Source organism: Protomyctophum parallelum, assembly GCF_964188405.1.
Source record: "Protomyctophum parallelum genome assembly, chromosome: 11".
Taxonomy (NCBI): Eukaryota; Metazoa; Chordata; class Actinopteri; order Myctophiformes; family Myctophidae; genus Protomyctophum; species Protomyctophum parallelum.
In genome coordinates this window covers 7,880,398-7,894,137 of record NC_139707.1, presented here as the reverse complement: position 1 = coordinate 7,894,137, position 13,740 = coordinate 7,880,398, and the positions used below count along the sequence as shown (strand labels likewise).

Below are 13,740 nucleotides of genomic sequence, written 5' to 3'. Positions count from 1 at the left end.
TGCTTTGTCTCAACCATTACTCAATGGCTCTGGTCTCAGCCACCACAGTGAATATTTTGACATTCCATTTTTTTTATGTTGCCACTACTGTTGGCGCAGCCATAAACTACACAGGTTCATCTCGATGTTCTGGGCATCTTTGTAATGTTAGTGTTAGTAAAAAAGCAGGTAAAAGAGTAAAGTTTGAGGCAGACTAACATCAGTCACTCTGCCATTCACTGTAGTGGAAGAGATGCGCCTGGTGAGGGTTTAAACCCCGCAGCTACGTCGAGTCCGCCTACAGGAAATACGTAAGATGCGACCATGAGACCCGTTCCTGGATTCGTCTATACTAGGGGACACGGGGAGAACATGCTAACTTCACACAGAAAGGCCCTTTTGCCAACCCCACCCAGGGTATGGGCACTGATGACACGGAGGAGGGAACACGCCCCCCCCCCAGCACCCACAGCGGGACTCGAACCCAGGACCATCTAGCTGTGAGGTCGACATCACTAAAACACCTTTTAACACCGATGTCTCCCAATATCGTCTTCCAACATAGTCTATAGTCAGGATAAATCGGCTCAGGGTGTAGGGGCTAATGCGCCGATCCAGTTATGAATTAAATATATAATACATAATATAGGGTTATTGATTAGTAACATAATATACCAGGATGCTTCGCTTCTGAAAACCTTCAACACAATTCCGGTTACGGTATGTCTGAAGATGACATCATAATCATCACTATACCCACTTTACACAGGACACCAAAACCAACTGTATGCACTCTTAACACAGTAAGGCAGTGGTATCTCAAAGTGGGTGCGGGGACCCCCCCAGGTGTGCTTGAAGGGGTTCCAATCCAGGGGGTCTCCAGCTAAATTAGTGGCTGTTGGGCACTGTTCTACTTGGGCACGAATGTTGAAAATGTATGCATTTTAAAAACAATTTGACTCGTTTGGAAAAAGATTCACACAAATCTTCTCTTATGGAGGTTTTTCTTGGCATAAAGTCTTTGGACCGCAGCCAAATAATATAATAATAAAGTATAAGGTGCCTCCATCAAATGGAATATCTTATGCACAGTATATCAGACCTGCCACAGTTTTAGTTAGGGTCATTGTAATGTTTGTACTGTGCGTGCTGACATTTGCGGTGTAAAATGCTCATCATTGACCTGACCACTTTAATAGGTCAATAGGCTTAGGCTTAGCGCTTCCCCTCACACGATCAGACTCGTGTAGGGAGAGCTGGATGAAGAGACACTTACTTCATAGCATCTCGACGCTGGTGGGCTGTCGCCTCCATCTCCCCGCTTCCGTCTGGGTCGCTCCACTGAACCGGTGGAAATCTGCTGGTCATGGTCGGGAGGAATTGCACCGTGTCTGTGGTCACGCACATTGCCCCCCCCCCCCTCCCCCAGAGGAGGAGGTAGCTCAAACTGGAACAATAAGGAGTTTCTTTTGTTTTTTTAAAGAGCAGTGTTTGATGAGTTCGCAACATGCACAGTGAAGAATGTGAAGAGTGCGTTTCGGATGTGGATGCAGATTTGTCAAAGGGACAGATTATGCCGACAGCGAAAATAATGTGCTTATATTCGCTTGTTTATGTGGCACACAGCTGGCCCTAAAACCTTGAATAAGTGAGTCAGCATTTAATGTGCACGGCTGCTCTACCGTACTGTGCACAGCAGAGCATGTGCATTATGTAAACACATGCACATTCACATCCCCCCCCCCCCCACACACAGTTATTTATACATTCATAAGTGCAGGTATCATTACCTATACAGTAATGTCACAGTAATAAATTTATCCTGTGTCTAATCAAGGGTGTTGTAAGTGGGCAATAATGATGAAACCGTTTGTAACTGTTGCACCTTAAGGACATTTGGGAGATTAGTCAAATGTAAGCGGAGAAAATACTTTCTTGATCCCAGAGGGTACATTGTACTTAGTTTACAATGTAGGCTAGGGGAGAACAGGCCAGGGTAAGTCTATCCACCAGGTAAGAAGAGCCACCCCATATTTCAGGGAATCCATAAAATATATATTACACAGTACCAATTGTAGGTTTATCTTAAATGTCATGCAGCCATGTGATGTTTTGGATCATATCGTGCACATAGTGAATGAACCAGTATATAATATGATGTAAAGTGATTTTTATATGACCCAATACCCAAATCGTAACTAGATGATAGGCATCCTACTATTGTATGGGTTTTCTAAACTTCTTCATTTTCATTTTCACTTTTTATTTTACATGACTAGTAGCACTTTCATATTTTTCTGTTGTCCTATTATTCTTTTACTTATCACTTATCATTTGTTTTTTTTAACCCTTTCAGGCCTGACGTCGAAATAAAAAAATGTTTTCTAAATCATGACAATTTTCTGAAAGATTTGAGGCACATTTTAACGATCTTTCAAAAATAGCAGACCTACAAGTTCATAGCGCGCCACTCGGTGGCGAGCTATGAGCTTGTAGATCTGCTATTTTTCAATAGCTAAATTATAACATAATGTATGTAACCACCAATAGGGGTTCCCGCTCAAAATGGGTTTGTTTTTAATAATAAAATAATTCAAATTGCATGTAATGAAAACGGTCAGGTTCTCGTAAAAGCCCCGATAGGGTTTCTTACCTCACCGTAGCTGCCAACTTTCCTGTGGAAAGAAGTAGCATTTATGCATAATGCATACGTATGTTCTGGTGTGCAGAATCAAATAAACCAAGTGGAGCAGATGATATAATGATGTCTCTGTCTGCGGGTGAGCAGATCATTGTAAGCTTGGTATTGTACTAGTTCAAGCACGGACTGGCGAATCGGGAAGTTTGGGATTTTTATTGTATTTTTAACATTTCTTTCTTTTTTTTTTCTTTTTTTTAATATATATTTTTTATCCCACGATTTTGTAACCCATTTTTCACCCCTGTGTCAATCATCTAATGTGATCCTGGGCTCTACACACCCTCCGCCAACCTGGGGAGAGCAACGGACTTAACTCATGCTTCCTTCATGCCTGAGTGTCCAAGTTGCTCCTTTACACCTGACAGGGGGGAGTTTCCCTGGTTGGACGTAGCGCGTGGAAGGAACACGTTATTCCAGCCAGTTCCTTTCCCCTCCATCAGGCGCCCCGCCACATTTCTTTCTTGCTGCCAACATGAAATAATATATGGTGCTTTCTCTCGCACCCAGAGACTTGCACAATGGGGTGCATACGTGTGACTGTGACCCCCTCATATAATGGAACTAACTGTCACTCACAGGAATCAAATAATTCCTGTGACATGACTGACACACTGTTTTCTTTTTTTACCCTGCACCTGTTTTGAGGGGCACAAGCTGTTGTGTACCACGGAAATTATTTGAAGGCTCTGAAACAGCAGTAACTCTGTGAGGCTAGATTATCCACATCATGTGTGCAATTGTGTAGTGTTGTGTCTCCCTCTGTAATGTATTCTTGTTTGTCATTGATGTTTTATGTGTGGCTCACCTCGCAGATTCCCTCTCAGCACTCAAGAGCTGCTTTCAGCCCACCTGGACTGGACGGACCAGCCACTGCATGGGGGTTCTACCTTGACCTCTTGGGGTGGTGGCCGGGGCCAAGGTCAAGGTAAACTTTATTGTCCACAAGGGAAATTTGTCGTGGGCTTTCACCCCACTTGCCTGGAGAGGAGGCCGTCCTATAGCTGAACCCTTACTCATAGAGTGGTCACACTTGCCTGGGGTTTAGGTCTCGTGCCTGACTGCCAGTGCCTGGGCTGGGTGGTACTGGCCTGGGAGGGAGGTGCCTGGGCTGGGTGGTACTGGCCTGGGAGGGAGGTGCCTGGGCTGGGTGGTACTGGCCTGGGAGGGAGGTGCCTGGGCTGGGTGGTACTGGCCTGGGAGGGAGGTGCCTGGGCTGGGTGGTACTGGCCTGGGAGGGAGGTGCCTGGGCTGGGTGGTGCTGGCCTGGGAGGGAGGTAAGGACATCGAGGATTACATGGGACTAGACAAATCAAATCTCAGCACGGCACCTGTTCTAAACAGGAAGCTGTCATAGCACGGACCAGCAAAACAAACAAACAAACAAAAACAAAAGCAATGTAACAACTGTATGAGCAACAGAGACAATACGAACCACTTCCGGCGCTTATATCTCATCATGACGTTTGTTTATATTATGTAATTAATTTGAAATGAGGACCAACAGGCACATTCGTCCTGTTATCCCCTGACCCTGACATCTGCGGACATTTCAGCACACGGCCCATAGGTGGCCCTCCTATTTCTTTTGGTGACTCCATGTTGTTTACATAGACAGACATATAGGCCTATCTACTCTCAGGGACTTCTCCTTAAGAAGTCCTTAAGGACTTGTCACTTCTCATTAAGAAGTCCTTAAGGACTTGTCACTTCTCCTTAAGAAGTCCTTAAGGACTTGTCACTTCTCCTTAAGAAGTCCTTAAGGCTATGGCCTTTGCCCTTTATATCAACCACGACCATTTATTATTTATTTACCTGAACCTGAACCTATTTCAGCTCGAGACAGCCTCCAACAGTGGATTTCAACCAGTGGTCCGGGGTTGAGGGGGTGCCTGCCGGTCCCGCTAAATGATGGAGAGTTAAATTATTGTTAAACATCTGCATTATTAATACAAGAAGTTTACACACTTTTGATCAACATGCCTGTTAGTGTTAAGCCTATTATCTATGCTGCAAGTTCAATACTGATTGATTGATTTAAATATGTATTAACAGTTTGCAGAATTACAGTACAATTCAAGCACAACTCAATACAAAGACTGTGAGTGGACGAACGACCCAATAAAGCATTACACTTCTTTACAAGAGCTAGGGTCTACCTTGTTCAATTCATCAAAACATTTAGAGTCGTAGGCCTACAAATAAACACTTCTATATAGCCAAAGAACAGAACAGGAATTAATCATAAATGGAGCAGCATGGAATTGTCAATTGTGGACAAATGTTTATCCAACGACAACATTTCAACAACAACATTCTTACGTTTTGGGTCAGCGATGCTAAATGTCATCCGTGGCTCAAATGCTGAATAAATAATGGCCCTCACTGGCCCTCACATGACAAGGGCTGAAACATGAAAACCACTGATTTATTGCATCCGCACCCTCCCTAGACTGAATGTTAGTGAACCGTGACTACATATCCCAGAAGTCTGCGCGTTTGGCCCACGTGACAATATTAGGAAGAGAGCCCACACGTGTTTCACAACCGACACTCACTCACTCCTCCTGTTTGATCTTGAAAGTCGAAGTGGCAACAAGAACCACCGTAGCTGCTAACCGGCTAACATGTGAGTTACATAATATATATATATAATATGATATTAATGATGACGCTATCTCGTTGCTAACTTGCTATGCGGCTGAGCAACGTCCCGTTGATGAAAACGTTCAGTTTGTCTTATGAATCAGCTGTTAAATAAATAGGTAGACGCTCTGTAGAGGGTTTACTGTGGTACTGTAGGCAGTGTTGCCAGATTGCGTGGGAGAAATAAGCATGTCAGGTCATGTCAGCCCAAAATAAACCACATCGGCTATTTAAAGTGGCGGAATAAAGTGTCAAATGTGGAATATTTTGTAATAATTTTGAATCAATCATCAACAACACAAATCTGGTATAGACGAGGGTCCCTGGCAACAAATAGTTTTAGATGTAGTGTCCTTTGACAAATCTATGTCCTTTAATATTATTATTGACATGGAAATGTGCGAGAATCACGGGTTTAAACAACATTAGGAAGCAAGCCCAAATAAGCAACCACACTTAATAGAAACACGCCCCGAAAACAGCAACCACCAACCAATATCTTAAGCAACTTTACAGAAAAAAACAAGCCCAACGTCGCTTATAATAAGTGGACATGGCAACACTGATTACTGTGGTTAGCCTATATGTATAGCTAACATTGAGCTAACGTTTTATTCCGTGGCACGTTGTGACGTTGGTGTCGCTTGCAAATAAAAACAAACAAACAAAACGAGCAACAAGCTTTAATTAACAAGGCAAGCGACACCCTTCCCTTCCAGCGGCTTTTCTCTTCGCAGATATAAGGCTGGGACCGAGGTTGCCTAAACCAGTGGTTTTCAACCAACGGTCCGGGGACCACCAGTGGTCCTATAATAATAATAATAATAATAAACTTTATTTGTATAGCACCTTTCATACATAAATGCAGCTCAAAGTGCTTCACAGGGCAGGACACAAAAATCAAATACAATAAAACACAAGTAGTTAAAATGATAGAACAAAATTGAATATAAGAACATAAAATAAATAAACACCACATGCAGCAAATCAGTCAGGGCAGGGTTTGATTGATTGATTGAAATATGTATTAACAGTTTGTAGAATTTACAGTACATTTTAAGCACAAACTCAATACAAAGACTGTTAACTGTGAGTGGACGACCCAAGCATTACACTTGTTTACAACAGGGTCCACATTGTTCAATTCATCAAAACATTTAGAGACATACAAATAGACACTTCTATGTAGCTAAAGAACAGAACAGGAATAGGAAACAGGAAAGGTAGGAACGTGCATAGTAAAACTCAACTAAAAGCAAGAGTGAAGAGGTGAGTCTTGAGTTGAGATTTAAAAATGTCTACAGAGGGTGCGTGTCTGAGCTCGAATGGAAGTTTATTCCAGGCTGTTGGGCCTATAGCCTATTTATACTCTCGTAGATGTATGTATTACTGTTTATCGATTCTTTCTGACATTTTGTCAGAATCGATAATTACATCTACGAGAGTCTAAATCTTAGGCTACAGTAGGTCCTCGGGGGAGGCTCCAGCCAGGTGGCCCCTATAGCTAAATGATGTAGAGTTTGTATTAACCGAATGAACCCTTATAGATCTTTAACTCTAGACAATGAGAGTATGTAGAATAATTCTTTTTTTTTTTTTTTTTAAGATATTTTTTTGCGGCTTACGCCTTTTATTGATTTTTGAAGGGACAGACAGTAGGCTGACAGGAAACGGGAGAGAGATGGGCGGATGACATGCAGTAAAGGCCGTGTCGGTTCCGGGAGTCGAACCCGCGGCACACTGCGACTGGATTACCAGTCCGGTGCCCAGACCGTTACGCTACGGCCTGGGCCATAATTCTTATTTTGATCTGTTATCTCTCCTAATGGTACCTAACTAACATCAACACACCATGGAATTGTGGACAAAATCGTATTCAACGATAACAAAACATATTCTTTAGTTTTGGGCCTGAGAGGCTAAATCTCATCAAATGGTGGTCCTTATTAGCCAGGCTAGGTCCATGCCAAAAAAATGCTGCATAAATAATGGACCTTGATGTGAAAAGTAGGGATGCACCGAAAGGGAAATTCTTGGCCGAAACCGAATATAGGAAACAGTTGGCGGAATACCGAATATGATTCATATATATCATTTGTACCTTAAAGCTACCTGATTTATGGCAAAATAAATGGTCATGGCAAAACTTAAAATAATAATCACTATGGGTCCATAAAACATTTATTCAGCTCTTTTGAATGCATTCATTTCATACCCTATTCGGTGATGTATTTTCTGCCTATTCGGGCCGAAACCGAATAGGCCGAAAATGCATTTTTAGCCATTTTCTGCCGAATGTTCTGTGCAACGCAAAAAAGGGTTGGAAACCACTGTTTTAAACGTATTGTTGTCTTTTCCAGACAGATAGATCATCATCATGTCGACAACACTGTCTGCTGCCAGTTGCGAGGAAGTTCCAGCGGCCGATGCTGCAGCTGAGAAGAAGCCTCTCAAAGCTTGTTGCGCCTGTCCTGAAACCAAGAAACCAAGGGATGCTTGGTAAGTTTTTGAGTCGAATGCGAACAAAAATAAAAGCCTGCGTACAGAGGCTACTTGGTAAGGAACTAAAGTAAGCAGTGGTGTGGAAAAAAAGGGTTTTATTTGAGTAAAGGTATCAGTGCTGCAATCAATGTAGAAACACTCTGTTACAAGGAAAAGACCAGAATTCAAAATGTACTTGGGAGTGAAAGTACCAAATTATTGGCATCAAAATGTTCTGTACCAAAAGTATAAAGTGCTCTTTATATGCAGAATGTCTCATTTCAAGTTTTAAAATGTATAAAATAAAATGTCAGACCTACAAAAACTCACAATGCTTTGTGAGCTTGTAGATCGGCTATTTTCAAATGGTTGAAATGTGTGTGTATATAGGGCTGTAGTGGTTTTGTATTATTAATCAAAATCTACAAAGTAACTAATAATAATCAAATAAAGTAAAAGTAAAAGTACAATATTTGCCTCTGAAATGTAGGAGTAGAAGTGAGAGAACTGAATATTTGAAATACTCCAGTAAAGTAAAAGTACCTACAAAATCGTACTTGAATATACAGTACTTAAGTAAATGTACAGTTTGGTTACATTCCACCACTGCCAAGGCGATCATGTGTCAGGGAATGTTGCGACATTCATACTCAATATATATATATTATATTAGCGATGCACTGACATATCGGTCATAAAAATGCCATAATCAGTATCTGATCGGTCTAAAAAAATTATCCAGATTATTTTCACAGATATTGATGACGCAATAATAATGTGACAGTCAATGACTCTGTCGCTTTTGTTTTGTGTATTTCTAATAGTTTGAAGGCAGCATAATCCGTATTATATCAGAATCGGTCAGAATCTCTATCGGCAGATATGACCCTGCAAATAAGAGATCTGTCATATTTTCATAATCGTGCACCCCATAATATTTTCATTACTCCCTTCCACCCTCCTAGCATCATCGAAAGGGGAGAAGAGAACTGCACAGACCTGATAGAAGCTCACAAAGAATGCATGAGGGCGCTTGGATTCAAGATCTAACTTTCCCCATAATGTGTGTGTTGGTGTGAATGTTTGGTAAGTATCGTCGTCACCACCAGACTTGCAAACAATCAAATGGCTGCTGCCACATATTTGTAAATTAATGCATGCAGACACAATCTCACGCCAGCAAACAATAATGGCTCATGTGGGTCCATCGTTAAACCATTACATTTAATGTCGCCTTGGCTTTTAAACACTTTTTCAGCGGCCAATTACAGATAATTCTGGGGGTCCTTCCTTGACATGGAAAAGTTTGAGCACCACCAGTGCACCAAATATGTTTTTCAGAAAACTGTCGTGATTTAGAAGACATTTGATTTGTAGAATCTGGTCTCAGTTTTTACGGGTTAACCCATTTTGGGCAGGAACCCCTTTTGGTGTTAGCATCATGTTATGCTTTAGCTATTGAAAAATTGCAGATCTACAAGCTCATAGCGCGCCACCGAGTGGCGCGCTACGAGCTTGTAGGTCTGCTATTTTTTTTTTAATCGAAGAACGACTGACATAGAAACATAGCTTTTTCAGAAAACTGTCATTTTCAAACAGACATTTTTGGAATCTGATCTCGGGTCAGAATGGTCAGAATATTGGTCCAACTCGCATGGCTTTTGTATTGAATGACTGGGTGGAAGTTGGAGGAACAGCATGGTCATCATGGAGGCACTTTGGCCGTGGGAGGGGCAGTGAGTGAGTGATGCGTGATGCCTGTATTGTGTGTCCATCCATTGTGTGTCCCGTGGGGCATGATGATGTGCCTCCATCCATGCGCTGCCTGGCTGGCTCTGTAGCGTTTTACTTGTATGCGTCAGTCAGTCCAGGGCAGGATAGCATGGCGTTGTTATGACTGCAGAGTGACCTGGGCCTGTGGGGGCCTTGCCTGTGTGTGGGGGCCTAGTCCGATGCTCGCACTGTAATATCCCAGTGTACATGTCATGTGGAAAACCAAATGGATTTGGTTATTTGCAGCATTGTGCACTCAATTTATAAATTGACATTGTTGCGTTTGTTTTTGTAGAAAATGGCATGTTGAGTGCTTGTAAAAGAGCCTTTTGTTTTGCCCTTAGTTCGCAAACATGACATGTGTTCTGCTCAGCGAGGCTTCATCGGGAAGCCTAATGAAGTTTGGGTGATTTTTCTTTGCCAACTAAGCCATGAAGCCATCCGAAACTGAACAGAGTGCATTGGATCCTAAAATATGTTTTTGTACCATGGAAAGTAACTTGTACTCTGCTATTGCTTCTGAGCTAATGATCTCCAAAGAGCACCTAACTCCTGTGGGATGTAGTTTTTAGATCCATGCAGCAGTCTTATATTTCTTAACCCATTCTGACCTGAGATCAGATTCATACGAGGTTTCCACTGGACACACACTGGTCTGATTAACCCATTCTGACCTGAGATCAGATTCTAAAAATGTCAGTCGTTCTTCGATTTTTCAAAAATAGCAGACCTACAAGCTCGTAGCGCGCCACTCGGTGGCGTGCTATGAGCTTGTAGATCTGCTATTTTTAAATGGCTAAAGCATATCATAATGCTAACACCAAAATGGGTTCCCATATAGAATGGGTTAACCCATTCAGGACGGGAGCCTCTTTTGGGGTTCTTGTTGCTATGTACAGTATATAGCAATATCAAAAAATTGAAATCTTTGAATAAATCTTTTGAGAAAATTCAGAACAGTGATGGTTTTGCAATTAACCTTAACTGGTATATGCCTTAAGGGGTATGAAACCATATAGGCTGTAGTTTGTTTGCTGTACTATTAATTTATTTTTACGAGTGAAAGCCACGTTAAGACTAAACTCTCTTTTTTACAAGTATGAACTGGCCAAGAGAAGAGGAAAATGTTAACACAGCTCTGCCAGTAACACAAATACAGGACAAGAACATTGACAGACGTATAACATTCGTAAATACAGTACTACCCACTACCTAGGGAGCTGAAGGAGAAACGGCAGGGAATCTAAAGTGAACAATATAAAACTAATATATACATTTGCTACTAAATATATATATATATCTAGCACAACAACATTTGCTACGGTAACAAGAAGACTCACCCCGGTGCGTGCCCGTTTTTCCTCCCGGAATTTTCCCCAGTGAGGGGGATAACTTTGTAATATGCTATTGGCTGTTTGTATTCTTTTTGGAAGAATATAAAAAGATACTCCTGTGGAAAGGCTATATTATATTACTTATATTGACATTATAAACAATTTAGTATTATTTAGTATATGTAAGGTTTTGCCCCCTCAAATGGTACCTCGTCAGATAATCCCCACATATCCTACAACAACTTCTGTGAACAGACTTCTGTAGTAGCTTTTCATAAATTATATTTGTACTTAGGCTGTTCTGCTGTCATGAAAGTTTATAGTTAGAGAAATTCAAAATCCAGCCGTCTGCTGTCCAGCCTCTCCCACCCCTCACTGGGGAAAATTCTGGGAGGAAAACAGAAACGGGGTGAGTCTTCTTGTATTCTTTGCTACACGTCAAAGCAGTGCAAAACATAACCGGATGGTCAATAATTGCACACCTAAATCAAACCCACCCACGCATTCATGTGCTGCAGCATGAAGCAAATCATGAATGGAAGAAAATAAAACTACAAAATAAGCCTATAGGGTCTCATGCTCCTTGGTATATGAATGCAATGAATGAGTAACAGAAAACAGAACAAACTACTCTGTGGTTTTCTGTTCCCCCTCTCATCTCCACACTTAGGTCACATTCATACCAGAGAGCTTTGTTGCGTGCGATTAAAACGAATCCTGCTGCGCGTTTTCAGAAAGTGCACTTCGTTTGGCAGGTGTGAAGGCTCATTCGAATCGTAATGCGTATCAAAGAACCGCATTATACTCCGAGGAAAAACAGGGGTTTCGCTTCGCTTCCAATCGCACTTGATTACGATTCGGTGCAGGTGTGAATGCAATCCGCAGTAAATAAAGGAAATGAAGCAAACAATGTGGCGGGTGAGGAGCTGAACACAGTTGGAGACGGAGAAGGCATATTTTACGCAGCGCAAAGATGTCCCGTTACCGTGGATAGACGTGGTCAAATGAGGAGACTGAAGCCCTGATCGAAATGAGGACGAGTACATTAATCAATTGCTTAAGAAAACACATAAACACTGCAGTGTAATAGTATTATAGCCTACAGAATATTCTGTCTGTCTGTGCGTGCCGTAAACATGGAGTGCTGTCACTGTGTGGGGACTAGTGGGGAGTAGGAACTTTCATCTCAATAAACGTGTAAACATTCTGCGCTGCTGTTTGTTATATCAGTGCGCTCAGCGCTGTGCCTCCATGCCCAAAAGAACAGTGTGTGGCTGCGTGTGTATAGTGAGAGAGCGAGAGAGAGAGGGGGGGGGGGGGGGGAGACCAGTCCCAGACGGCACGACACATGCACGTTATGAGTATAATTTTATCACCATAGATTTCACTGTGTAGGCTAGTTTATGAATGGAACACATTGATAAAGGTCCCCCCTGCTGCGTTTCCAATTGCTGCGGATGACAGTGTGAAGGCAAACCGCAGCAAATTAAATAATGCAATAATCCCAAAATCTCCGCCCATACACATTGAGTCTACCGAAGTATTAGGTGAGAATGTGACCTTAGTCAAGTTCCCCTTTCAGAGAAGAGGGAGGTGGTTGGTTTGGAGGAATGGGAATAATTCATTCTAATTGTAAAATTGCTTAATACATTTCTCTTCTTTTGCAGTGTGTTGCTGACTGTCTGAGAGGGGGACCGTGGATATTCCTTGTCTTTTTATTTATGTCAACCCGAAGGGAATGAGCCATTGGAGAAGATGTGACTATGCTGTTCTTAATATTTTCAAGACTTGAACTTAAAGAAATGATGTGAATGTGTCCTGTGCTGTTTGTAGAAATTCAATAAAATGTATCCTATGCAATAATCACTTCTATTTATTTTTTTTGCTTGACATAATTCCCCAATTAGTAGGGATGCACCGATATGGATACCGAAAATAACAAATAAACAATTAGCCGATACCGATATGTTTAATTAGTTTTTGTTGTTTTTATTCCCCCTTTTGTGCCAGGGAAACAAATACGTCATCTTCAATACAATAAATAAATGTTCATCGACAGCTTGGTAGGCTGTAGATGACCAACATAGCCAACGCAAAATGTATGCTTATTAACAAGAGATAAATATCAGCTACTGCCATCTGCCGATAATGGCAAATGTCGTCTGATGCGATATGTTACAATTATTCTTGATACACGGACTCAAATATTTAATTGACAAAAGTTTAAAACCCATTTAATGTCCATTGACAATGTTATTACGGGAACCTCCTTTCATGTGTTCTAGGTTCTCACTCAGAATAAAGGCTGGTTCTAAATCTTCCTGTGAAAAGGGTTTGCCTGCCCTGCCACAGTTGCTGTCCCCGGTATGCACCCGGCTTAAAATAACTCTGCCCCTGGTACAGCCAACACTTCACATATCGGCATTCTTTCCTCAATAGTGTGTGTGCCACTTTCTTTTATTTTTTTTGTAAGACAAGTAGCATGAGCTGTATTTAGCGACGGACCGTACAGCTCCGATGGCCCCGAGCCAAGTTGCAAAATGTGCAGAAATGTCCCCCACTGCAAATCAGTGATCCCAGGCTGGTGTTATATTAATGCACACAAATGAAACGGGGATAATGTCACTGCGTGCAAATATGTCTCACAAAAACATAATTGTGAGACAGACGGTTTAGGTACCACGTGAGATGAACGTCCTCGGGAGTAACTTAACGCCCGAGTGTACAACTATTTGTATACTTGTGAGTTACTCTATAGTGTAGAGTTGAATTGACACCAACACCAAGGATTGTGTTGTGATTGCCGTCATTACGATGAGTCTCTTGTGG

At 41.8% G+C, this 13,740-nt stretch overlaps 1 protein-coding gene across 1 annotated transcript; it reads left to right on the top strand.

The window, feature by feature from the left end:
- Positions 1 to 5,224: 5,224 nt before the first annotated feature.
- On the top strand, positions 5,225 to 12,774 carry cox17 (cytochrome c oxidase copper chaperone COX17). The gene is made up of 4 exons (XM_083776425.1): positions 5,225 to 5,306; positions 7,684 to 7,822; positions 8,770 to 8,890; positions 12,579 to 12,774. Exons 2-3 carry the CDS (start codon positions 7,701 to 7,703, stop codon positions 8,852 to 8,854), a joined length of 207 nt encoding a protein of 68 aa, XP_083632551.1. The 5' UTR covers positions 5,225 to 5,306; positions 7,684 to 7,700; the 3' UTR covers positions 8,855 to 8,890; positions 12,579 to 12,774.
- The last annotated feature ends 966 nt before the right edge of the window (positions 12,775 to 13,740 follow it).

Coding starts and splice junctions, on each gene's coding strand:
- cox17 (XM_083776425.1), top strand. CDS start 7,701: ATGTCGACAACACTGTCTGCTGCCAGTTGCGAGGAAGTTCCAGCGGCC. Junction 7,823..8,769: donor AAGAAACCAAGGGATGCTTG/GTAAGTTTTTGA, acceptor CCACCCTCCTAG/CATCATCGAAAGGGGAGAAG.